Here is a 27,708-nt window from a genome sequence, read left to right as displayed (position 1 = left end):
TTGGAATCTCTTCAAGGGTTAGTCTTGATCATCTCCTCGTTGCTACCGTCTTCTAGATTGCATCTTGGCTTGGATTGCGTGTTCGCGGTAGGAAAATTTTTGTTTTCTATGCAACGTTATCCTACAAGTGGTATCGTAGCCGTGTCTATGCATAGATGGTTGCACGAGTAGAACACAATGGTTTGTGGGCGTTGATGCTCTTGTTATCTTTAGTTGAGTACTTTGCATCTTTATGGCATAGTGGGATGAAGCGGCTCGGACTAACTTTACATGACCGCGTTCATGAGACTTGTTCCTCGTTCGACATGCAACTTGTATTGCATAAGAGGCTTTGCGGGTGTCTCGTCTCTCCTACTATAGTAAAGATTCAATTTACTCTTCTATTGACAACATTGGTATCAACGTTGTGGTTCATGTTCGTAGGTAGATTAGATCTATATCGAAAACCCTAAACCACGTAAAATATGCAAACCAAATTAGAGAGCGTCTAACTTGTTTTTGCAGTGGTTTGGTGATGTGATATGGCCATAATGTGATGATGAATATGTATGAGATGATCATTATTGTATTGTGGCAACCGGCAGGAGCCTTATGGTTGTCTTTAAATTTCATGTTGAGAGGTATTTCAAAGTAGTTGTAATAGTTGCTACATGGAGGACAATCATGAAGACGGCGCCATGAACCTTGACGCTACGCCGACGATGATGGAGATCATGCCCGTTGATGATGGAGATCATGTCCGTGCTTTGGAGATGAAGATCGAAGGCGCAAAGACTAAAGGGCCATATCATATCACATATGAATTGCATGTGATGTTAATCCTTTATGCATCTTATTTTGCTTAGATCGCGACGGTAGCATTATAAGATGATCCCTCACATTAATATCAAGATAATAAAGTGTTCTCCCTCGTATGCACCGTTGTGCAGCTTCGTCGTTTCGAAGCATCTCGTGATGATCGGATGTGGTAGATTTAACGTTCACATACAACGGGTGTAAGACATGTTGCACACGCGGAATACTTGGGTTTGCTTGACGAGCCTAGCATGTACGAGACATGGCCTCGGGACAATGGAAACCGAAAGGTTGAACACGAGTCATATGGATGATATGATCAACATGTTGATGTTCACCATTGAAACTACATCATCTCACGTGATGATCGGTTTTGGTGTAGTGGATTTGGATCGTGTACCACTTTACAACTATGAGGGATGTTGTATTAAGTGGGAGTTCATTAGTAATTAGATTAAAACATGAACTAATTATCATAAACATAGTCCGAGTAGTATTTTGAATTAATTTTGTAGTATTGGCATCCGTTTACTACTATGCGCTAGTCTTATAATTGAGATAGAAATACTCGTTAAAATCTGACTAGAAACTTTACGGATTAGTACCGTATTGTTAATGAATCAAGAAATGATTAAGTCCTATTGCAAACATTTAGTGAAACTCACTTTGTTGATTCATAGAGCTATGGTTTCAATTAGTACCTAAAGTTATCTTGTCTCCGTGAGACTTGAAGTTCAAATCTGTTTGAAAAGTAAGGAGCTGAAAATTTAGTTTTCAGAAATAATCAAGGTACGAGATATATGTGATATCTAAGACCTTATTGCAAGATGATAGAATATTATATGGTGAGACTACATAAACTCATAAGTTTTATGGGAATGTATGAAGGTTGAAGACGCCAGGCGTCACAATCCTCCAACTATTGGGGCACTAACAATATTCGCATATCCATGAAGTGATTGTCCTTAGTATGCACCGTTGCTAAGACTCGTCGTTTCGAAGCATCACGTGATGATCGGGTGTTATAGATTCTACGTGTGCTTCCAACGGGTGCAAGCCAGTTTTGCATATGCGAATACTAAGGTTTAAACTTTATGAGCCTAGCATGTACGTACATGGTCTCGTAAAGTTATCATGAATTGATGGATAAAATTATGAGTGAAATTGTTCATCGTATTACAAATTTACTAATAGTGAAATCTGAAACACTTGTCATATGATGATCAACTTCAAAGTAAGAACCTCAAGGTTATTGGTATTTGACCAACAAACCTAGAAGTTATTGATGTTGAAATGTTTTTCCGAATAATGAGGAAAGCTAAAAGAGAAACCGCAAAAGATATTTTGGCAAAAGAAAAGAAAAGACTAGAAAGTCTAGCTCGTGTGTATATAAATGATATACATGTTATGGTTGTATTCCTAGTTAAGTCACACAATGAAATTCTTGGGTATTAATACCATATTGGTTGGTATGAAGTGTCATACAAAACAACGCAATACAAGAATACAATGGCCTAAGTGATCGACAAGGAATATGATAGGAATGCACGTCCGGAACAAAATAAAGTGTTATTATGTTCGTCGTTGGCATTCTATCTAGCCCTTAGAATTTATAATAAAGAACTTAATAATTGTTATTTTGCTCTGGTCAAATGAAAACAATGAGTTGTTCAAATTATGACATTACTCCATGTATGATGGATAAGTTATTATAAATCTTAATGGTGAAACACACATACATAACATCGACGCTAAAAATGCCATAAGGCAAATGAATTTGAATTCCACTTATTTGTGGAACCGCAATTTAGGTCATGTTAGAAAGGATCGCATGAAGGAACTCCATGCAAATGGATTTTTGGAGTCATTCGATTTGTTGAATCGTTTGGCACTTGCAAAATCTTTTCTAAAAGGTAATGACTGAAATACCGTTCATAGGCCGAAGAGTTGAACGGGCAACTAACTTAGTGAAAACATACATAATGATATATGTGGTTCATCGGGCATAGTTATGTGCGGAAGATTCTTCTACTTCATGAAAACTTTCAAACAATGAATTGAGTATATATGTGGATATATTCAATAAGGAAAAGTTTGAAACATTTGAATAGGATTCAAATAAATTTCAGCATGAAGTGGAAATCATCGTAATAGAAATCAAATATCTATGATTGGATCATGGTGGAAATATTTGAATTACGAGTTTTAGCAAACATCTAAGAGAGTTATGAAATTGTTCTACAACTTACGTTTCTTGGAGTATCATAGTGATGATGAAGTATCCAAGAGATATATCCAAACTTTGTTGGATCAATGATGAGATAAAATATTGATGCCATTATATTTTTGTGGATTATGCTTTAGTGACTACCGCTTTTACACTGAATAGAGCATCATCATGATCCGTTTGAAATGACACCATACAAGTTATGGCATGGGTATAAACCCTAATAGTCAACCAAAATCGGATGAATGTCTTTGTTGGTTATCCCAGAGATTTAATTGGGAATTCTTCCCACGAGACAAAGACAAAAGTGTTTGTCAATGTTTCTTATTTCCGAGAAATTGTTTCGAGTGAAGTATTTGAGTGGGAGGACAATATAATTTGATAAGGTTTATGAACCCGAGCATAATGATCGAGTAGCGCAAAGCATCGGAATTGGTTTCGGAAGCGGCCACGACGATCATGGCTCTCATGACTACAAAGTGTTTTAGCCATGGAGATCGAAGTACATATTGAACCTTGTAGGTATGGTTTACTTTGTGATCAAATAAATGATTTGTGGACAAAGGATTGATTTTGAACAATGATAAACCAACTACAAAACAAAGAAGTTATGATGGGCCCCGACTCCATTAAAATGGCCATGCGCCATGAAATCCAAGATAGATGAATACTTTATGAAAGTAAATGGATCTATGAAATTGATAGACTTGGATGAAATATCCTTGAAGAAAGCTTGACTTATCGAAAAATTGTTTACGACAAAGTTCAAAGAGTTGAATACGATAAGATTAGATCTTCCGTAGCAATGCTTATAGTCTATGTGGATTATTGTAGTAATCACTACATATTTCTTTTATGAGATATGCTAGTAGGATGGCAAAATACACTACTTACATGTAAGTATGTATACAAGATACAACCAAGAGTTTTGTCTGGTCCGTGGAATACTAGATAGGTATACAAGCTTTAATTGGATAAAGTAAGTATCATGGAGTTGGAATCTTCACCGGATGAAATAGTCAAAGAGTTTTTGATTTCATCGTGAGATGATGAAGAAGCTTGCATTTGCAAGAAATTAAGTGGGAGCGCTAAGACACATTTATAATACTTTATGTAGGTGACATATAGTTGGTTATAAATGATGTAATTATATACTTGATTAAAAGGTTTCATTGAGAATTAACTTCAATGAAAGGATATGGATCGAAACAAATTTAGTGTCAAGATCTATGAAGATAGATTGAAACACATAAATAAGTTTAAAGTCAAAGTACATATGATAGATATTGAAGTAGTTCAATATAGAAATATTAAGAAAATGTTCTTGTCATGTGAAGGTTTAACAAGACTTGAGTGTATCTGACACTCAATAAGTAAAAACACATGAGTGATTATAGATCACGAATAATATGTACACAATCAGATATCATGTGCTATAAAGTGTTATGAGCATATACCAGAATGATTCATATGATGATCATTGGATGACAGTAAGAATATCCTTGAGTACTTTAGAAGAACTAAGGATATATATATATATTTTTGTATGAAGAAATGACAAACAAATCGCTGTAAGGTGTTACACCGATATTGGTTTTGTCACATATAAAATATAATTTCAATCTCAAATTAGACTAAGTGTTGTTTAAAAGGTAGCACAATGAGCTAGAAGTTGTCTATGCTAGATTTAGAAGAGTTCTAAATATTGTGACGGATTCTACAAAAGAAGGCAGAGTATGTCATTATTTTGACAATGACAAAGGATGTTAAGTCAAGAGGTTCTTTGAGAACTTGGTGTAGTTCCGACAGAGTCGAACTTTGAAGCTATATTGTGTGTGACAATATTAGTGACATATTTCGGACAACGGAATTAAGGTTCCACCGTAAGATCAAACATATTTAAATGCCAACTCATTTGGGAATGAGTGATGCGTTGAGACGCAAATGAATTACAAAATACATACGTTTCGAGCGTGTCGATCCGATGACTAAAACCTCTCCCGTGAGCAATACATGATAAAGCACCGAAGGCCAAGGTGTTATATCTTTACAAATGTAAACTAGATTATTGACTCTAGTGCAAGTGGGAGACTCGAAGGAGATATGCCCTAGAGGCAATAATAAAGTGGTTATTATTTATATCTTTGTGTTTATGATAAATGTTTATATATCATGCTATAATTGTATTAACCGAAACATTAGTACATGTGTGATATGTAGACAACAAAGAAGTCCCTAGTATGCCTCTTAAACTAGCTTGTTGATTAATGGATGATTAGTTTCATAATCATGAACATTGGATGTTATTAATAACAAGGTTATATCATTATATGAATGATGTAATGGACACACCCAATTAAGCGTAGCATAAGATCTCGTCATTAAGTTTTTTGCTATAAGCTTTCGATACATAGTTACCTAGTCCTTATGACCATGAGATCATGTAAATCACTTATACCGGAAAGGTACTTTGATTACATCAAACGCCACTCGCGTAAATGGGTGGTTATAAAGGTGGGATTAAGTATCCGGAAAGTATGAGTTGAGGCATATGGATCAACAGTGGGATTTGTCCATCCCGATGACGGATAGATATACTCGGGCCCTCTCGGTGGAATGTCGTCTAATGTCTTGCAAGCATATGAATAAGTTCATAAGAGACCACATACCACGGTACGAGTAAAGAGTACTTGTCGTGAGACGAGGTTGAACGAGGTATAGAGTGATACCGAAGATCAAACCTCGGACAAGTAAAATATCGCGTGACAAAGGGAATTGGTATCGTATGTGAATGGTTCTTTCGATCACTGAAGTCATCGTTGAATATGTGGGAGCCATTATGGATCTCCAGATCCCGCTATTGGTTATTGGTCGGAGTGAGTACTCAACCATGTCCGCATAGTTCACGAACCGTAGGGTGACACACTTAAAGTTGGATGTTGAAATGGTAGAACTTGAATATGGAATGGAGTTCGAATATTTGTTCGGAGTCCCGATGAGATCCCGGACATCACGAGGAGTTCCGGAATGGTCCGGAGAATAAGATTCATATATAGGAAGTCATATTCCAAGTTTGGAAATGATCCGGTGCATTTATGGCAGGTTCTAGAAGGTTCTAGAAAAGTCCGGAAGAATTGCATTATGGAAGGTGGAGTCCCGGAGGGACTCCACTAGCATGGCCGGCCAGCCCTAAGGGGAAGGAATCCCGGTGGATTCCACCGAGGTGGCCGGCCACCCCACCTAAGGAAAAGGTGGGAGTCCCACCTTGGGTAGGACTCCCTCCTTGAGTAGGTTTCCCACCTTTGGGAAGTTTTGGTGTTGGGGTCTTATTCGAAGACTTGGACTACAACTCTTGGGGCTTCCACCTATATAATGAGGGGCATAGGAGAGGGGGCTGACCACCACAAGCCCATAGCTTGGCCGCACCCATAGGTGGCCGGCCACCCCCTCTCCCAACCCTAACCGCCCCTCTCTCCTCCTCTTCTCCCGCACGCTTAGCGAAGCTCCGCCGGAGATCTCCATCGCCACCGCCACCACGCCGTCGTGCCGCCGGATTCAAGGAGGAGCTACTACTTCCGCTGCCCGCCGGAACGGGGAGAAGGACGTCGTCTTCATCAACAACCGAACGTGTGACCGAGTACGGAGGTGCTGCCCGTTCGTGGCACCGGAACCGATCGTGATCAAGATCTTCTACGCGCTTTTGCAAGCGGCAAGTGATCGTCTACCGCAGCAATAAGAGCCTACTCTTATAGGCTTTGGAATCTCTTCAAGGGTTAGTCTTGATCATCTCCTCGTTGCTACCGTCTTCTAGATTGCATCTTGGCTTGGATTGCGTGTTCGCGGTAGGAAAATTTTTGTTTTCTATGCAACGTTATCCTACACCCAACACAGCGAAAGAAGCAATGCGAAATAAAAGGCAGAATCTGTCAAAACAGAACAGTCCGTAAAGACGAATTTTAAAAGGGCACCATACTTGCTCAAATGAAAATGCCCAAATTGAATGAAAGTTGCGTACATATCTGAGGATCACTCACGTAAATTGGCATAATTTTCTGAGTTACCTACAGAGAATTAGACCCAGATTCGTGACAACGAAAGAAATCTGTTTCTGCGCAGTAATCCAAATCTAGTATTTACTTTACTATCAAAGACTTTACTTGGCACAACAAAACACAAAACTAAGATAAGGAGAGGTTGCTACAGTAGTAAACAACTTCCAAGACTCAAAATAAAAATCAAGTACTGTAGCAAAATAACACATGGGTTATCTCCCAAGAAGTTCTTTTCTTTATAGCCATTAAGATGGGCTCAGCAGTTTTAATGATGCACTCGCAAGAGATAGTATTTGAAGCAAAAGAGAGCATCAAGAGGCAAATTCAAAACACATTTAAGTCTAACATGCTTCCTATGAAGAGGAGTCTTGTACACAAATGAATTCATGAAGAACAAAGTGACAAGCATAAGAGGACAAAACACGAGTAACTTCAAGATTCTCGACATAAAGAGGGGAAACTTAATATTATTGAAATGCATATAACCATATTTCCCTCTCTTATAATAACTTTCAGTAGCATCATTTATGAAATCCACAATATACCCATCACTTAAAACATTCTTATCATGATTCGTATGCATAGAAGTATCATTAAATTTGGCATAAGAAGAGTTATTCTCATTAATAGTAATTGGAGTAAGATTATTATCAAGAATTTTAACATGGTAAACAAATTGCATATTAAGGGAATTGTTTTTGGTAATCCAATCATGACTATGAAAAGTTTCATAAGGATAGTTAGAACCTATATCATAGCATTCTTTATAATAATCATCAGAGATCGGGGGCACAGTTGTCATCATAGGAAATAGAATAGTTATCTTTCACAGATCGGTTTATCCGTGTCCACACCATCATTGTTATTAGAAGGAGATGTATCAAGAACATAATGACCAGTAGCTAAAGGATTTTCAAACACCTCTTCCCCAAGCTTAGAGCTTTCTATATCATTATGGGAGGAGGCATGGATAGCACCGACACTATGGCAATTATTATCATCATTTTCAGAATTAGTTTCCCAGAGATTTGTAATATCAAAAGTAGTGTGGTCATTCAAATCATGATCGCTAATGTATGTAAAGGGCATAGGAAGATCATCGTATTCAGATTCATTATCATAATAATCATTAGGAGCAACATACTTACGGTTACCTAGCGTTATCTCATTCACGCGGGGATACGCCGTTACCTCTTTCTTTTTATTCTCCTTCTTGTTCTTCTTCTTCTTTTTCGTTCCCTTCTTCTTCTTCTTCTTCTCTTCCTTCTCCTCGTTCCCTTCTTTAGGAGGAAGAGGCTTGAAGGGTGGCTTGTCCGCATAACCTGATTTACTTTCAGAAACAATAGAAGAAACTTGGGAGGATCCCTCCTTTTCATTAATTAGTTGAAAACACACAGCGGTCCTATCATATTTTGGCAAGGTGTCATCTTCTAAAATATTTTGTATGTAAGTATTTGTATGGCTATTATCAATGCAATAAGAAAAGCACCCATGCAGGACATCATCAATATCAAGATCACTCATATGTAACAAAGAGATTTTTCTCGACAGTTCTTCACACCCCAAAAATAAAGTAAGTTCATCATGCTGATTAGGAGTAATTTCATCGTCACAATACAAATTTGCAGCACTCATTGGGTTCAAATTATCATTGGAGGAGCATTGAAAATTAAAATGACCCACTTCATGGCAAACTTCACAAATAAAAGGATAGAGGGTACAAACTTTTTTACCAAGATCATCTAGAACCCTAAACCACTTTCTAGTTTTTTCATTAGCATGATGGATACAATATTCATCTTTGATTTGATTAATTCCACAAGGTCTATGTATTCCACAAAAATTAACATGCTTATAGGAAATAACATTCTTAGGAGTTTGAGCATGCTCATTACAATAATTAACAACAATTTCATTCTTCATGCAAGCCTCTTTAAAAGGTTCATGATACTTATCAAAATTCTTTTAGGCAATTCAAAATGAGAAGCAAAGGCTTTATAAAGATTTGCAGCAACTTGAGAGTCAAGACCATAAGTAGCACTCATATTTCGAAATTTATCGGTATCCATAAAAGCTTCAATGCATTCATAATCATAATTTATACCTAACTCTTTACCTTTGTCGTTCTCCCATCCTTCGGCGTTCTCCTCAATCCGATCAAGAAGATCCCACCTAGCTTCAACCTCCTTGCTTGTGAAAGATCCCTCCGAACACACGTCCAGATAATCCTTGTGTTGTCCTGAAAGCCTCGCATAAAAATTATTAACAATAACATTACGGGGGAGCTCATGAATGGGATATTTGAGCATTAGTGATTTCAATCTCCCCCACGCTTGAGAAATACTCTCTCCATCACGAGGATAAAAGTTATAAATATAATTCCTATCAATATGCACTTCATGAGGAGGATAAAATTTAGAGTAAAAGAGAGATACAATTTCCTCCCAACCAAGAGAATGACTATTCTTCAACAATTTATACCAATGCGCCGCTTTACCAGACAGCGAAAAAGAGAATAGCTTCTTTCTCACTTCATCCATAGAGATACCTGCACACTTGAATAACCCGCATAATTCATGTAAAAACAGTAAATGATCTCCAGGATGGACAGTTCCATCCCCTTCATAGCGGTTATCAATAACACGTTCAATAATTTTCATGGGTATCTTGAAAGCAGTACTTGCAGTAGGTGGATTTAAAATATCACAAGCATCATTAGAGTTATCGCATTTGGGAGATATTCAGAGCAAATTTTCTCCCCTAAAGATGGGAAACTAAAAAGATCACAAAAACTAGCTTCCCCAAGCTTAGACTTCTCCATAGCATTAGCAGTAATTGCATTCATACTAATAACATCGCTACTAGCATGCGAATAAGGTTCCATTGGTTTTTTAATGTTCACACCAAACAATTCTAAATCAGGAAAAAGATTAAAAAGCTCACTAAATTTTTTGTTGTTTTTCATTATGCCTAACTAGTGAAAATAAAAACAAGAAACAAAAAGATGCAATTGCAGGATCTAAAGGAAATAGCTTCGAGCACAAACACAATGGCGCCGTAAAAGTATCGTTACTCGGAACCGGAGTATGAGTGCCTTTTTACCTTTCCTCCCCAGCAACGGCGCCGTAAAAGTGCTTGATGTCTACGGGAGCTTCTATTCTTGTAGACAAGTGTTGGGCCTCCAAGAGCAGAGGTTTGTAGAACAGCAAGCAAGTTTCCCTTAAGTGGATCACCCAAGGTTTATCGATCTCAGGGAGGAAGAGGTCAAAGATATCCATCTCATGCAACCCCGCAACCACAAAGCAAGAAGTCTCTTGTGTCCCCAACACACCTAATAGGTGCACTAGTTCGGCGAAGAGATAGTGAAATACAGGTGGTATGAATAAGTAGTAGCAACGGCACCGTAAAAGTGCTTTGCCCAGGACAAGTAAACAAGCGAGAGTAACGCAGCAGTAGTAACGCAGCAGTAGTAACGCAATGAAACAAGAAATAAGCAGCGATAGCGTATTTAGGAACAAGGCCTAGGGATTAGACTTTCACTAGTGGACACTCTCAACATTGATCACATAACAGAATAGATAAATGCATACTCTACACTTTTGTTGGATGATGAACACATTGCGTAGGATTACACGAACCCTCAATGCCGGAGTTAACAAGCTCCACAATAATGCTCATATTTTAGTAACCTTTAGTGTAAGATAGATCAAAAGACTAAACCAAGTACTAGCATAGCATGCACACCGTCACCTTCATGCATATGTAGGAGGAATAGATCACATCAATATTATCATAGCAATAGTTAACTTCGCAATCTACAAGAGATCATGATCATAGCATAAACCAAGTACTAACACGGTGCACACACTCGTCACCTTTGCACACGTGCAGGAGGAATAAAACTACTTTAATAACATTGCTAGAGTAGCACATAGATAAATTGTGATACAAACACATTGCAATCATAAAGAGATATAAATAAGCACCTCACTATGCCATTCAACAGTGAATAAGTATTCTGTGAAATAAAACCTAAGAGACCCACACGGTGCACACACTGTCACCTTTACACACGTGGGACAAGGAGTCCCCGGAGATCACATAAGTAAAACTCACTTGACTAGCATAATGACATCTAGATTACAAGCATCATCATATGAATCTCAATCATGTAAGGCAGCTCATGAGATTATTGTATTGAAGCACATAGGAGAGAGATTAACCACATAGCTACCGGTACAGCCCCGAGCCTCGATGGAGAACTACTCCCTCCTCATGGGAGCAAGCAGCGGTGATGAAGATGGCGGTGGAGATGGCAGCGGTGTCGATGGAGAAGCCTTCCGGGGCACTTCCCCGCTCCGGCGAGGTGCCGGAACGCAGACTCATGTCCCCCGGATCTTGGCTTCGCGATGGCGGCGGCTCCGGAAGGTTTTCCGTATCGTGGTTCTTCGCATCGGGGGTTTCGCGATGGAGGCTTTAAGTAGGCGGAAGGGCGAGTCGGGGGCCCGACGAGGGGGCACACCATAGGCGGCGCGGGCCCCCCTAGGCCGCGCCGCCTTGTGGTGTCGCCACCTCGTGGCCCCACTTCGTATGTTCTTCGGTCTTCCGGAAGCTCCGTGGAAAAATAGGCCCCCGGGTCTTCGTTTCGTCCAATTCCGAGAATATTTCGTTACTAGGATTTCGAAACCAAAAACAGCAGAAAACAGAACCGGCACTTCGGCATCTTGTTAATAGGTTAGTTCCAGAAAATGCACGAATATGACATAAAGTGTGCATAAAACATGTAGGTATCATCAATAATATGGCATAGAACATAAGAAATTATCGATACGTCGGAGACGTATCAATGGGCATCTGCGTGACCCTGGTGTGGTGGTTGAGGGGCTTGGTTCCCTGTCGCTGCCATCACCTGGGCATCCCTGCCTACCCAAGCAGCTGACAGCCACCTCGATACCCCAAGCTCCTCTACCATCGTTGTCTGTCACCGAAGGAGTTGTTTCCGGCAAAGTTCAAGGCACGGACAATATGCGCAATGAGGAGAAGACGCCAGAGGAGGAGGTTCGTCTGCTTGATCCTTCTTCAGTGTCGACCGGTGGCAGTCTCCCTGCTGCAGCAGTTGCTCTAGAAGCCGAGGGGGACTGGGAGCATGTGGGTCGTGGATGCCACTCCAGCCGGGCCACTCCCCCTGAGCCGTCGAGGGAAAGTCTTGAGCGTAGCCTCGCGTACAAGCGGTGGGCTCGAGGAAGGTGTTTTCGTTGCCTCGAGTGTGGCCACCAAGTCAGAGCATGTCGTGAGCCCTTTAGATGCATCCGATGTCGCCATCCTGGTCATCGGGAGCGTTTCTGCCGTGCGCGGTTTCCCGCCGCTCGTTCTTGCTCTCCGGACGGTCGTGCACGTTCTCCGGACGCACGTGATCCTTGTTCGCGGCGCCGCTCTCCGCCCGCACAGCCACGTCGTCCATCGGCGTCCCGGAGTTGGGTCGACGTCGTGTGCCACTCGTCGTCTCCTGCAACATCACTGCCAAGGCCCTCTCCAAGGTGTTGTGAGGAGTTCAATGTCAACGCTGGTTTGGACTCCCGCTTTCAGTGCCAACTTTCCTTGCTACGCACGGAGCTCACACAGTTGGTTCTTACGCGCGTCGAGGAGGCGACTCGCCCCCTCTGTGAGGAGGTGGCAAGCCTCAAGTTGTTGTTGGCACATGTTGGTGATTCGTTGGAGCCGACGGAGGCATGTTCTTCAGGTGGACATGAGCTCACCACCGTGCAGGTTTCACTTGCACTTGGCTCTGTTGAGGAGAAGTCATCTGTGGTCGAAGAAGAATATCTCTACAGCTGTTTCTCTCCTCGTGGCAGCCCCGGCCAGCCGCTGCAACCTGTTGTGTCGGCTGCCTCGGAGAGCGAGGGCATAGACGAGACCTTGGCTCCGGTGTTGCAGATCACGCCAGAGCGGCTTGAGTTGCTTGGTGATTCTCCTGCGGTGCTTCCGCTGGCGTTATGCTCTTTTGAGACCTTGGAGGTGGCCATGACACCCCCGCCACCACAGTTGGAGCCTTGCCATTCCCTCTCCTCTTTGGACTGTGGAGCAGTGTTGGCGCCTAGTTCTGAGGCTCTTTTTGCAAAAGAGCTTTGCGGCTTGCTCGCTAGTTTGGAGGCGGCTAGCCCTGGATATGGCAAGGACATTGATTGCGTCTTGGCGGGGAAGGCCTCGGAGGATATGTTCAGGAGGGTGCAGAAGTCTCTCAAGAGAGTATCTATCAGGAGCATAAGAAGGAAGAGGGCCGGTTGAGTGGGACGTTGTGCTCTTGTGTGTCGGTTCTAGTTGGTTTAGAGGTTGCATTCTTTCGATGTTTTTCTCTTGTGGGTGTGATGTTGGTATGGGCTTAGCCCTGTTGTTGTAGGTTTTCGCTCGGTTTTCTCCTAAAAACTGAGCAACTTCTTCTTAATTAATCGATGGGGCAAAGCTTTTGCCTCCGTTTCAAAAAAAAAAATACTCTATGTAGAGGTACCCAGTGGGTCACCAGACCACATTGCAAACTTGCAAGTAGCCATGCCAGGAGAGAGATGTTATGCATCTGAAAATAGTTTTCAATTAGCTTGTTCAGAAAACTCGGCATTCTCAAGGTGAGCCTAATATGGGAAGGGAAGACAATGTGTAAGTTAGTCTTCAAAAGACAATCAATATAGCAACAAGTGAAATAGTGGTGCTATAATCAACCTTGTTGACTTGTTGTGGCCATACTAATTCTCATCCTCCAAGACTATGGTGCATTACTCACTAGCTGGCTCCAGTAAGGTCTTTAAGTTTGATCTCACTAACCCACCTCCGACTCCACATTCTAAGATGATTGCGCACCTGCATAGTTGATACCTCAAGGACTCCAGTCCACATCTCCGTACAATCTTTGTCCGTCCAGATCCCACTTACAAATTGGAGTAGCAAGTTAAAGGGGTCATGATTGCACATAACTGGAGTAGAAAGATTTATTGTCTATGAACACGTGTAAGAACCTTATGTTAAGATACATCACTTTTTTTTGACGTAGCCTGTAGCATCATGTTAGCATTTTGCCTATAATAATGTGCTAAGAGTCAGGCCTTAGTACACATATTGGCACAACCGCACAATTCGGATTTATGATCGCGGGATATGTCACCGCAAATTCCTCTGACAAGCAGTGAAGACCACTGCTTAACTTGCAATATGCAAATACCAACGGACCGTTCCTCCGACCATGAGGCGGTGCAAGATAAATACTGCTCAATTATTCAAGTTCATGAATGAGACTATGAAAAATCAGGATCACTGTCCGCTAACTTGCTAGTGCCCAGTAAGCGTGAACATCAGCTGATCAGCCTTACTTCTCTGCAGCTGCACGGTCCAGCACCTGAAGCATGTCCAGCAGCTTCGGGTCCCGGAAATCCTCGATCAGTAAGCTCGCCCCCGCGTCCCTCAGCACCTTCTCCGGGTTCCCCGTGGTCAGGCCAACCACGGCCACGCCAGCAGCGACGCCAGCCCGGATCCCGGACGCAGAGTCCTGACAAATCCAACGAAAAAGAAACGTTAGGCTTGTCGATACAACAAGGAGAAATTAAGAAAGCAGACTTGATCCTAGGTACCCATGCATGTGAGATTCATTACCTCGAATATGAAGGTGTGATCAGGCGACGCGCCGATGAGCTCGAGGGCCTTGAGGTAGGGGTCTGGGGACGGCTTGGCTCTCTCGCACTCGCTCCCGATGACGAGCACAGGGAAGAAGGTGGTGAGCCCGAGGAGCGACAGCACAAGCTCGCCGTTCGCTCTTGGGGCGTTCGTCACCGCCGCGCGCTTCAGGTTGCGGTCTTCGATCCATTTACACAGATCCTGCAGGCCGTCTAGTCCTTTGAGCTCTCTTGCTGCCAACCTGCAAGAAAAGTTGAGCTTCAAGTTTTCAGAAAGGACCAGAATAACTAGAACATTTTTTCCTCTTTTATCTGACTACGTTATTGTCCAAAACTTGCAGAAGAACAAAGGCGTATTTTGGAGGCTTGTGCAGAAATTTGCCTACTATATGTTTATTCATGCAGAGGGCCAGGGATCTCATCCTCCATTAAAAAAAGAGAAGTCTGCATTCGATCGGTGCTGTATCTGAAGCAACAAATTCATTCAGAGCGATCGATTCTCACCGTTGTCTACAACATTCCCTAGACAGTATCAATGTATTTCATGCGAAGGTAAGGCAAGATTGATTACTTTCTGAAGAGTGCTTCCTTCTGGTCCATGAACTCCATGGCCTTGTCGTGGTCGAGCTCCGGGAACAGCTGGCCGGCGAGGGCGTCGTTGTGCCATCCGCTGATGTTGGCGCTGTAGAACTCCTCGGTGATGGGAACCCCGCCATTGAAGCCAACCTGCGGGAAGATTCAGACACGGGGGCTAACTAAAACAAGAACGGTGGAGGTCAGAAGGTCGCATCAGACGCCATGGGCGTACGTCGCCGGCGACAGGAGTCACAGGACAGAGACGCACCTGCTGCAGCAGGTCGCGGAAGGCGAGGAAGTGGAAGGGGTCCGAGTCGCAGAGGGTGCCGTCGATGTCGAACAGGATGGCCTCTAGCGGCGCGAGCTTCTGCAGATCCCTGCTTCACGCGCGCGGATTCAGGGCCTCGGACAGGGTAAACGCAAGCAAGAAGGCAAAACAGAGGACCGGCAAAAGCGGGGTTCGTCCAGGGAAACGGAAGGGGCTGCGGAGCTGACCTGTCGCCGGCAGCCGACATGTCCGCTGCTACGGCGGCGCTCCTCCGGTGGGCGCGCGCGGCGGGGTTCTTGTATCTGCTGAACCGGACGCCGCTGCAGCTGCTGATGCGAGGTGAGGATTGTAGTGAAAAAGTAGGGTTGCCGTTTGGTACCCTGGACGCTGGTTGGTAGAGTCTAAAAAGGTTGGACCAGCACGAACCTCAAATCACTCCGAAAGATCTCCACGCTAGGCTCCACACCTACCACCAAATCAGCCATTTATTGGGGCATTAAGATTTTCCTATAGATGTTTTAAAAAAAGATTTTTCTATAGATTGCTATTGGCCTCACTGCCATCGTTTTGTGTCGGCCTGTAGATACCGAAGTAGTCGACAGGCCAAACTTGTCTGTTTTCATCGAGGGGTAGCACAGCGGCCTGACGCATTTTGTCCGGCGAGGCTGGTCATGTGCTCCATTCAAACTCATCTCAAACACAAAGTAGTGCAATATTTTGAAACAAATTTAACAAACAAACTGCGAAAAAAGATGTTCAAACCAATTTTAAAACTAGTTACATAAAGAAGCGGCCCCGCCTCGTCATCCTCACGGGGATGCTTCCTACTCGTCACCTCTTCGGAAGAGCTCGCCGCGTCTGACGAGATTGTGTCCCCCTCCGACGAGTCGTCCTTGGTGTCTTCCTCGTCGTCGGTGCACGCCGGTCGTACCTCCGCCTTCGCCTTCGCATGGGCCCTTGCCTCCTTCTTTATCGTCGTCGCCTCCTCTGTCGCCTCCTCCACCTCCAGTTGTGTCCACATGGCCTCTTCATCCTCTTCCTCCTCCTCGTCTTGGCCGTCGTTGGCGACGTCGTCCCCCTCCTCCTCCTGGTCACCGCCGGCAACGGCGTCCCACTCCTCCTCTTGGTCGCCCCTCGGTGGGGAGCAAGAGCTGCCCGGCGTGGTTGTTCTATCCCACCAATGTCGCCATCCCGGCGGCTTCCCCTCGCTCTCGGAGTCTGATGGAAAAGAGAGGTTGCTCATGGCGCCGTCAGTTGTAGAGATGAATGGTGGCGGCTGGTTGAAGATCCAAATGCGCGGACTTAGGGGTCTTATTGAGCAGGGATGAATGGCGGCACAGAAATTGAAGAGGGTTGCGGTTGTTGTTCCGCGGCGGTTTATGATTCCGCGCTCCATTCTGGCGATTCGTGCGTCGATCGACATGGTTTCCACTCTGGTGGTTGCCCTTCCTGGCAGTTGTTGTGCACAAAGTCGCGCCGGCTGAGAAGACGCATCGAGCCAGAGTCTCTGCCAGGCGGGCCCATGGGAAAAGCGAGTGGTCGCGCGGCACGACTGCGCGGTCCGCGCAGACACAAACTTGGCGCATATTTGAGCCGCGTTTGCGTCTCCGCGAACAGCCCAGTCACTATGCGTCGAGCCGCTGGGCCTAGATACATGCGCATTTTTAACCGCACGATCATAAACGGTCGCTCCAAGTCCATTTACGCCGGGTTGTTGAAGATGCCCTCACACAACAACTCACATGGCATATGGCATGCACGACGCAGCCATAGCCCAGAATCCCTTACTTGGCCCACTACATGTAGCCAGAGTTACCAAAAGAACCAACGACGTTTTGTTTGCATCAGTTTTGAACAGTCAAACTGTTCGCTAACTCGCTAGTGCCTAGTAAGACTAGTCACAATGGGAAGTATCATACACTAGTATCATGCACATGATATTTATTTATTATACTACCCTCACAATGCATGGTATCATAAGATAGTATCATAGTATTATCATATTTAATGTTTTGTAGAATCTTAATGCAAATTTGTATATATGATGTATTTGTCATTAAGTTTTCTAGTTTTACGTGCCATCTTTCACCTTATTAATTGGTGCGTCACATCAGATTTTTGTCAACATGGCGTGCATAATATTAATTATGATACTCCCATTGCGGCTAGTCTAAACGTGAACATCAGCTAATCAGCCTTACTTCTCTGCAGCTGTAGGGTCGAGCTCCTGAAGCATGGCCAGCAGCTTTGGGTCCCGGAAATCCTCGATCAGCAAGCTCGCCCCCGCGTCCCTCAGCACCTTCTCCGGGTTCCCCGTGGTAAGGCCAACCTAAAGCGGAACAAAGAATTGGACCGCCCCGATGTACCTCGTCGGTTAGGGATCTTGTAAAATATATAGTGTATAAAGAGTTTACAATATGACCGTATATGTATAGGAACCAGTACAATAACCGGCATACGATGTACTCTAACACCCTCCCTCAATCTCAACTAGCGAAAGATTGAGATTGCGTTTACAATGCTCATATAATGGTAAAGGGATAGGCTTAGTAAAAATGTCAGCAACTTGATCCCTCAATGCTCATCTCTGAACCAGACTAGAGTACCAAAAAGCTAGATACTGCAGGATTCCATAGAGTAGGGCATAGCCAGAGAGGAGAGCTAGCCGCAAGCAATTAACAATGCATCCCTGCTTGATCAAATGATCATCAGGGAGCAGGTTATGAACCAGGGAGGCAGGGAGAGGCAGAGAGGCAAAGAGAGGGAGGAGAAATGAACTCACCTTGCGCCTGGGAGCAGAGGCCACAACATGGTGGGGCAGTGCCCACGCGGCTGCGAGAACTGCAAGCCCAGGGTAGGTGCCAGTGTACGCCGGCGACACCCAACCACCGCAGCAACCACCAGAAGCACCAGGGGCTGGCAGAACAGGGGCACGACGGCGCCACCTGCGCCAGGCCGCACGCCAGAGCCACCCAAGTGACGTGTAGGTCACGGAACCCGGAGAGAAGGCGAGGTGACGACGGCGCAACCACGGCACCGAAGACCTAGACTCAGGTTAGCGTTGCGCAAGCGTCTGGGGGGAAGAAATCAATGGATCCTCGCGGATAGAAAGCAGAAGTGTTGCCTGTCGCATCGAATGCGACCCATGGCGACGACTGAGGTGGTTGGAGTCGGCCGGAGTGAGGCGAAAATGGTGGCGGTGAAACGAAATCGCCAGAGCGCGAGAGGATTTAGGATTAGGGTTAGCGGGGCGTGCGGGGGTGGAGTGGCCAGTCGGACCGACCGACCCGGTCAGGGTTGGGTCTAACCCAACCAAGCCCTAACTAGTGGGCCAACCTAGGGGCATTTTTGTCTATTCTTTGCCAATTTTGATTCTTTAACTCCTAATATGCAAATAGGCCCTAAATGACTTCTAAAAACTCAAGAAAAATGGGAATAATACATTAAAAATATTCCTTACACAAAACATAACTTAAAGAAAAATTATCCAAGACAACTTTTGACAAGAAATTTTGACCAAACTTTTAATTTAAGTTTAAATACTTAAATAAAAGTATTTTATTAAAAACAAAATCAAGGAAGCATTAGTTATTTCCTTAAATAATTTTCAACTCAAATACTTTCAAAATTAATTCCTATTACTTAAGTATTTATTTTGGTAAGAAGAAATTATAATTGTTAAATAAGATTTCCTTATTAAATTTCAAACCTTCAAACATCACTAATAAAGGGTTTAATAGAAAAATAAAACCTTAATATATAACAAACCTTAAGTACGAAATCAACACTGCGGGAAGGGTTCAACCAAAATCAATCCACGAAGCATATGCATCATTTGAATCTTTAAACATTGTTCTTACCGGATAATGATGCTTCTTTTCAGAACCCAAGATCCAGGTTCCATCCAAACTCTCGAACTGCATTATCTCGCAGTCTCCAGGCAAGTTCACCCCTTGCTCATCCCTTTGATTACTTTATATCATTTTACTTGCAAAGCAATATACTTATTACTCCTGCATTGAAAATAAAATGTTACATTTTTTCAATTCTGAATATGACTATGTGGTGGGCAATGGAACCATGGTTTGAGATGATGGTGGAAGTTCCATTGCAAGGGTTCTATACATCTAGGACTAACAAAAAATACCGTCTAGTGATTCTAGCGCCGTACATATCGTGTTAACCATAAGATTTACAATGGCTGCGGGAAGTCAACTGTACCTTTTCCTTCCGCATATCAATGGACTTGATAGAGCTTGGCTATGTGTTTGTGAACACTCAGTAGTTTGGGATGGACTTAATCTCCCCATCCACCTGGATGAAGGGCTCTCTACCGTCTATGATGGATTGTCCATAGCATATCGTGGGTAAAGCCGTATGAACATAAGATGTCTACTAGGGATATGTGAGTGCGACAAAAGGGTGGGTATGCGGGGTCGCGGAGAAGGACAGTGACTGGCTTGGTTCTTATACTGGGCCTCACATCAAGGAAATGTGGACGGGAAGGTACGCCCGATTGGCAACAAGGATAAGTTCTCTTATGAGAAAAGTAACGCACCTCTGCAGAGTGTATCAAATTGTGGCTTGTCACTCCTTGTTCCGGGAAGGGAACTACGAACGCGGCAGGAAAGGAACTCCGTGAAGTTCTGGTCAACCTGTGAAGACTAGCGGGCATAGATTTCAGAATAAAATAAACCTTTTGAAGAAATGTTTGTGAAACATGCATTGACCTGAGATTTTCTGATCAATGGTCATAGCTAGTGCATCAAACAGCTTTTCTCTTTTGAACTTGCTGATACGTCTTAAACATATCTATAATTTTTTATGCTCCATGCTTGTTTTAACCAATTCATATATGTTTTGCTTTCACTTCATTGCACACAAAGTCCTAATAACATTACGGATGCACACAACCAAAAAATAGAAAAAGAAAACTAAGAAATAAAAGTCTCGTTACAGTATCCCAACCCTAGCAACAGTAATACATCCACCACCAAGACAACACCTGAAATTTAGACTCTTCAAAAGCAACGCCTCCAAGAAGGAAACAGTGCACCAGCTGAAAGAACATCTCTCGGATTATGTTTTGGAATGTTTGATGTCAATATATGTGATACACTAATGTTTGATGAAGTGGTGCAGAGAATATATATACATGTATATGGATGTTTTTTGTGGAAAAACGAGACAAAAAGAAGTAGGCTGTTTTTCTGCAGGCAAGATTTTCCGGACCGGATATTTGCAAAATATCCGGCCCCCTAAAATCAGCTAAGGCTTTTGGCGATGCGGCTCAGTAACCCCCTGGATAGGGGGCCGGACTTTTGTCCGGAAATTCCCCAAGGCCGGATTTTCCGGGGGGGGGGATTATCCGGCCCTCACTTACATCGGATAATCCGGCCCTCGAAGAGTCCCAACAACTAGATTTTGGAAGGGGGTATTTATACCCCCCGTCTTCCTCCTCCCCAAGCTGCTCAATTATTCCCCAAGTTCATCACCATTGGAGCCACCTCAAGAAACACAAGAATCACAAGATCTCCTCCACCCAACAAAAGCCCTTGATCTTTGGAGATTCGAAGGAGAAGATCCCGATCTACATCTTCACCGAAGCGATTTGCATTTCTCCCTCATATGCTTGAGGGCCCATTTGCTAGTGTTCCTCTTTTGAGAAACCCTAGTTGTTTGTAGTTGATATTGTTCTTTGTGTTGTTGTTGTTACAGATTTGGGAGCCTCCAATTTGGTTGTGGATGTGTGCCCCAAGAACCTTGTAAAGGCCCGGTTTCCGCCTCGAGGAAATCCCTTAGTGGAAGTGGGCTAGGCCTTCGTGGCGTTGCTCACCGGAGACCTGAGTGAAGCCTTCGTGGCGTTGGTTTGGCTTTCGTAGCAACCACACTCCTCCAAACGTAGACGTACCTTCTTGCAAAGGAAGGGAACTACGGGAATCAACTCCGTGTCTCCGCGTGCTCCACTCTCGGTTACCTCTATCCTATTATCTCCCCTATATATTGCGTAGCTATATCTTGATTAGTTGTTGACCTTGTCATATAGGTAAATTCACATAGTTGCATATCTAGAGAATTTACCTTTGTGTCAAGCCTAAATTAAAAAAGAACTTAAAATTGGTTAGCACCTATTCACCCCCCTCTAGGTGCGGCATACGATCCTTTCACCAGCGCCGTCGTCGCCCGATCAAAGATCTTAGGTTTTCACCCTGAAGATAGTCTCCGCTCTCAAAATAATGCCTTCAACAAGGACATTGCCAGGCATAACCAGTTAAGACAAGACCTTGGGTTTTCACCCTAAGACTCTGAACTTCACATGTGCTGCCGCCTCACTTTCATACCACTGTTCCAAAGTCCGGAACACCAAGCAAGCCCCTCAACAGCGCAAAGACTTGAACCTCCATTAGCTAGTCCTCCAAATCCGGCCTTCATGATATTCTCTTCTTTTGTCACTTGGTGTCAACACAGAAAAAAGCTTCGCGTAGCACCCTCCAAAACCGAACGGTCGGAATAAAAGCATGGGCGCGCACGACCGAATACCACCGATCCAGCAAACTCCAGGCAATAGAAGCACTGTTACATTCGCCGGCGGCGCCTTCCGGAACTCAACACTCCGGCCAGATCATGAAGGACAGGTCTCCGGTAGGTCTTCATCTTCGCCCAAGAGAGACCCTCGGACCGCCGCCTTTATTCAGGTCGGGCCCCCACGCCGGCGACAATCCCAGGCTGACCATGATTGCCGCCGGAGACACCAAGCAGATCGCATAGTCCGAAGACACCGCACATGCCTGCGCACCGCTGCAGCCGAAAGCCAGCCCTCCACCGCCGGCCACCGAGAGGCGAGGAGAAGGGGACCTAGGGTTTCCCCTTGCAGCCCGCCCCCACCACTCCCTCCGCCGCCGGCAGCGCACTCCACCACCTCGCGTCCGTCATGGCGTCCCCGAGCCAAGGCTAGGTGTACTTTCAAGATATCAACTTAAACGTGAAAATAAAAACAATTCATAATTCTGACAAAAGATAAATAAAACCAAACAAAAAAAGCACCCCACTCAATCGATATACTACTATACTTCATATGGTCCTCCCACGCTAACAAGTGGTAATCATTGGTTCATTCCCCATGTCAATCATTTGAACGTCTCCACCTAAATCTGTTTAAGGAACATGGGAGCTTTGTTAATCTGAAATATCTACCATTACATTGAAATAGACCAGGAAGTTCAATGAACCAAACATGTTTGTCGATTCCTAATCCACTGCACACCTGAAGCTATATTACGTGCCTCAAAGTTGTGATCTCTAGCTTCATGTCTGAATAACATTTCATGAAAAGCTTTGTCGCCTTGTATCGATCTCTACAATACTACCATTTATCAGATGAATCTCTACAATAATAATGCACCGTCACCTTTCGATTATGATGAGGTATAGCTTGAACTTGGGATTATGATGTGTCATGTTCAATAAAATTATTTACAATGACTGACTGTCCTCCGTGCATGTTGGCTGCAGGATGGGCTAGTGTATCATATTAGTTAACCTGACAGTGGACAGTATTTCATGGAAGCGCAGAGTCGCCCCTGTGTCGGCAGGCCTTTGAAGTTGCAGCCAAGTTAGAAGCAAATGCTACAGTCTAGTAGTTGGAGAAGTCACTGCATCCTGATTGACTGAATGATTTCTTGGCCTTGTTGTAGTTAAATGAAATCTTTGTTTGATGAAACTTTGCGCAAACCATGGGAGCAATAACATTCAACACCTATTCTTAGATAGAGCCGCAGCAACTGAACTTCATGGATGCCCCATTGCTTGTTCATGTTTTTGCTGTTCAGTTTGTGCCTTGTTATGCAGTACTAGAGCCACAGCAACTGAATTTCATGGATGCCCCATTGCTTGTTCATGATTTTGCTGTGCCTTGTTATGCAGTACTAGTATCTGCTAAAGGTGGGAGGGCTTACATAGTTACATGGCCTTCCTCATGCTAAAAACGAATCTCACCTACAATCTGACATTTGTGCTAAGAGGGGAGTGCCATTGCATTGTGTATGTAAGACAGTTCCATATATTTGTAAGTGAACAACAATTGGCAACTCTCAATCACCAGTAACGTGGAACTGTGGAAGTATAGCACGACGACTTGTTATCAAGAAAGTGTGAAATCACTAAGCACACACTTCAGCTTTTTCGCAAGCCGTCAAAACTACTCAAACGCTAATCAGGCAATTTAGCCATCGCTCATCCGAGCATACGAAAAGAAGATCACCGTACCACCCATGGCACTGATCGAGTGATCATACATCAACCCTCCCGTGGTCTCTAGAATCTTCTAACCCCTTCTCCATCCCCTTCACCAAGAAATCGTAGTACGACCCATGGCACCTACAGCAGCCAGCACGAATCCTAAAGCCGTGGTTCTCGAAGACTCGAGGCTCATCCGGTGCTCTCCAGAACCTTCTAACCCCTTCTCCACCCCCTTCCACAAGAAAGCGACCCCTTCAAAACCCACTCCATTCCGCTCCTCCTCTTCCTCTCCTGTCCAGTCCATCACAAGAATCCAAAATCACAGCAGAGAGAGACAGATCCATGGCTTCCGCCGTCGCTTGCACTGATGCCGCGCTGGCCAGCCTCAAGAAGCTGCTCGCCGAGCCGTCGCCCACCGGTGCGCCCGTGTCCTACTGCGCGCTCAGCCCGGCCGCCGTCCGCCGCCTCTGCAGCACCCAGGGCAAGGAGGTCCGCCGCTCCGACGACGACGACGACAAAACCAACGGCGAGTACAAGGATGCCGACGCCGTGGGCCGCCGCCGTGCTCGCGACTCCGACCTGCCCAGCTTCTTCTCCCACGGTATGCTTCGACCTCGCCTTTCCTGCGTCGGTTCTCTGTGAATACTGTGGGACAAATCCGTCAACTTTTTTTTCCTTTGCCTTCTTAATTCTTCAGATGTGTTCGACCGGTTCGGCGCGCCGACGAGCCTGGGCCGTCTGCTGGGTCTGATGGAGGACGCGGTCGCGGCTCCTGGTCTGGGCGGCCTCTCCTCCACGGCGCGGCGCGGGTGGTCGGTCGCGAAGGAGGACGACGACGCGGTGTACCTGAAGGTGCCGATGCCGGGGTTCGGGAAGGAGCACGTGAAGGTGTCGGCGGAGCAGAATAGCCTGGTGATCAAGGGGGAGGGCGAGAAGGATGCATGGAACGGCGACAAGGACGACGCCGCGGTGCCCAAGTACAGCGGCCGCATCGAGATGCCCGCCGGCGCGTTCAAGATGGACAAGATCAAGGCCGAGATGAAGAACGGCGTGCTCATGGTTACCGTGCCCAAGCTCAAGATGGAGGAGCGCAAGGACGTGTTCCAGATCGCCATCGAGTAGGGAGGGAGACGGGGATCGATCGAGGGTAGTCCTAGCAGTAGTAGTAGTGCTAATGGGAGGATCGGTGTGAGTGGAGTTGAGAGACGCCTTGTTGATGTGGTGATGTTTTGCTCTGTGATCGGCTTGCTTAGTTTCTGATCTAGGTGATGGTGAAGTTGGTCATGAACTCTCTTGATTTCGAACTGCTTTGGTGGTGAAATTGGTCATGAATGAACTGCTTTGTTGGTGAAATTGGCCAAGAAATTTGTTAATTTTCTCATGCTTCACTGATAAATGTAACTGGACGATCATTATAGCTCACTCTTATGAGAAATAATTGCCTTTATCCTATGTTCCTTTTCTTGGAAGAACAGTAACTGTGCAAGTTTGTAGGTGTGACGTTTTCTTGATCACAGTTCCTCAACTTTGTCTGCAGGTCAAACTAATTTGATTGGGCCTGTGCGTTCGAAATTTCGTGGCGATAAATCAAGATGAAATTAAAGTACTTTCACTTGTATATTTATGGTGATAGTGCTAAACCAGTTGTGCTTCATGTATTAGTTGTGGTTTCTAGTTGTTGGCCTATTGCACAAATTACTTCTGGGGCAATGTGAAGCTAATCTCGGAGATTTTGGTGATGGGCTAAACCACTAAATCTTAGTGGTGATGAACCATTGGATCTTTTTATTTACTGAGCTATTTATCTGCCATGTTTGCAACTGTGCAGTGTTCACCTTAGATTCAGGGAAATGCAGTGTTTTGGTTTGATCAGGCGAGCCTTACAACACAACATCGCCATACGCAGCTTCTATTTGTCCATGAACCGAGTGAAGGTTCCTTTTCTCTCTTGAATTAACACGGTGCAGATTCCTTTTCCTTTCTCATGGAATCTGTCCATATGAGAGCTCCAATTTGTTCCTATTGATTTCAGATGACAGATTTTTCTTTCTGGAGGTATTCATCCATTGCTTACATACTGAAATTAGTGTTACTCCTATTTTAATTTTCAGTTTATGTCGCTGTATTGCAAGACAGTGCTCCAAAAAACAATGAACGTAAACACATTCGCTGAAGGTTACTGAACATAAGCCCGTGCAGCCTTGTAGCAGCGGCGAATTTCCTCTACCACGGGTTGGGTCGTGGTGGCGGTGCTCGTTGGCCCACTCTGCGGCGGTGTTGCGGATGGCGACGGTCACAGGGCTCTTGGCGGCGTCGGCGGATGGCGTGAGGTGGCGGTACAGGAGAGCCCAATATGAGCCTAGATGGGCTCGGACGGGCCGCGTACTGATGTGCAACTCGACGTCTCCAATTGTTGGCACCTGGTGGTGCTTTGAGCTAGAGCCGCATCATGAGGATGTCGGGGGATCCAGCCCCGGGCATGGTGGTGGTGGCCTCCTCCTTCGTCGGGGGCGGTTAGACCCATTGGGCGGCGGATGGCGACGTGGGGGTCTGCTTGTCTGCATCCGAAAATACAGGTGGTCTGGCCCTGGTGTTCTTCGAGCACCAAGGCGTCGATCTACTTCATGCCTTCTCGATATGGACGCCAACGAGTTCCGGTCTTCCTCTCAGAGATTTATGTAGTTTGGCGCAGGGGCGCTACTGGATATCTACAGCGGAATCGATGCGATCGTGCACACCCTTACCTTCAGCCAGAGTGGCTTCATTTGGGCAAGGCACAAAGCTTCGCCTTCTTATCGGTGACATGGGACATGTCTTAATTAATATAGTTTACATGAAACTATCAGAGGTGGAGAGGTACTAGTTGCGATAAAAACAATGCCGCACAAGCTCTCCCTATGTATCGGGTGTTTGAGTAACCTTGGCAAGCGAGAGTGGAAGCACATCTAGACTGCATTCTTGGTGGCACTAGTAGGAAAAAACTTACCTATGACGTGTAAATTTTGGGATTCCGCTGATATATCACCGTTGGTAATCGTTGTCGGAGACGTGGCACCGCCGACATACTGCTGCTGGTAATCACTATCGGAGGTGTGGCATGGACCACACCACCGATACTTAAACTACCACCAGCGTGTAGTGTGGCCACGCTGGTGATACTATTTACCGGCGTCAGGTATCCGTCACGCTGCTAGTGTTTAATTTTTTTTAAACGCGGTGCTATAATTTTTATTTGGAAAAAATAAGGCGGCCGCATCAGCGATTTTTGGCTTCTGTAGCTGTGTATTCACTCATGTGGCATCTAATACAAATAGATGCATCTCACACTAAGTTATTCATCATAAAAATTTAATTAAACAAAAAAACAACTTAATTAGTGTTCTATTAGATCACATGCATCGATTAGAAACATAAAAAGCTCCAAGTAATAGTCTTCTAATACTAACTGATCTATCTCATCTAAAGCAATGATTAAACCTATCCTCTCGGTCCTGATCTTTCGGGGGCCCATGGCGAAACTAGAATTTAGGGCCCTTAATATACTTTTTTTTTACATATTCATGTACAAAGTGCTATCAATAAAGACATAAAGTGTATTGATAGCAATATTCATATAAAGATAATATTGTATAAATCCTATCCTAAAAATTTATCGGGTCATAAATATCCACACTAACCGGTTCCTCATCAACACTGGGAGATTTCGTCGGAGATGAATTAAATACGTGCTCATGATCACGGATCTCTCACATTCTTATCATCCGTGTCAATGGTAACGTTGTCTTCATCCCCGCAAGAACTAGAGGAAACTCGTTTATATTTCTCGAAGCGTGTGTTACTCTTCAAATATTTGTGAATAGATCCTTTTTGTGATTCCATCAACTTCTTTTTTTT

The 27,708-nt window shown here is 44.4% G+C and overlaps 2 protein-coding genes across 3 annotated transcripts; one reads left to right on the top strand and one right to left on the bottom strand.

Moving 5' to 3' along the window:
- Nucleotides 1-14,253: 14,253 nt before the first annotated feature.
- LOC124705431 (haloacid dehalogenase-like hydrolase domain-containing protein Sgpp) lies at nucleotides 14,254-15,932 on the bottom strand. 2 transcript variants are annotated; one of them, XM_047237158.1, is made up of 5 exons: nucleotides 15,804-15,932; nucleotides 15,577-15,685; nucleotides 15,304-15,458; nucleotides 14,713-14,974; nucleotides 14,254-14,608 (listed from the first exon to the last, which is right to left on the bottom strand). In XM_047237158.1, exons 1-5 carry the CDS (start codon nucleotides 15,821-15,823, stop codon nucleotides 14,429-14,431), a joined length of 726 nt encoding a protein of 241 aa, XP_047093114.1. In that variant the 5' UTR covers nucleotides 15,824-15,932; the 3' UTR covers nucleotides 14,254-14,428. The 2 variants fall into 2 exon arrangements, with proteins under 2 accessions (XP_047093114.1, XP_047093113.1); XM_047237157.1 differs by having other exon boundaries at nucleotides 15,577-15,688; nucleotides 15,804-15,927.
- Nucleotides 15,933-24,156: 8,224 nt separating this feature from the next.
- On the top strand, nucleotides 24,157-25,024 carry LOC124705430 (26.2 kDa heat shock protein, mitochondrial-like). Its single transcript, XM_047237155.1, has 2 exons — nucleotides 24,157-24,415; nucleotides 24,512-25,024. Exons 1-2 carry the CDS (start codon nucleotides 24,157-24,159, stop codon nucleotides 24,934-24,936), a joined length of 684 nt encoding a protein of 227 aa, XP_047093111.1. The 3' UTR covers nucleotides 24,937-25,024.
- The last annotated feature ends 2,684 nt before the right edge of the window (nucleotides 25,025-27,708 follow it).

Source organism: Lolium rigidum, chromosome 4, assembly GCF_022539505.1.
Source record: "Lolium rigidum isolate FL_2022 chromosome 4, APGP_CSIRO_Lrig_0.1, whole genome shotgun sequence".
Classification (NCBI taxonomy): Eukaryota; Viridiplantae; Streptophyta; class Magnoliopsida; order Poales; family Poaceae; genus Lolium; species Lolium rigidum.
Note: the sequence above shows the minus strand (reverse complement) of the source record. Positions and strands in the feature narration are given on the sequence as shown.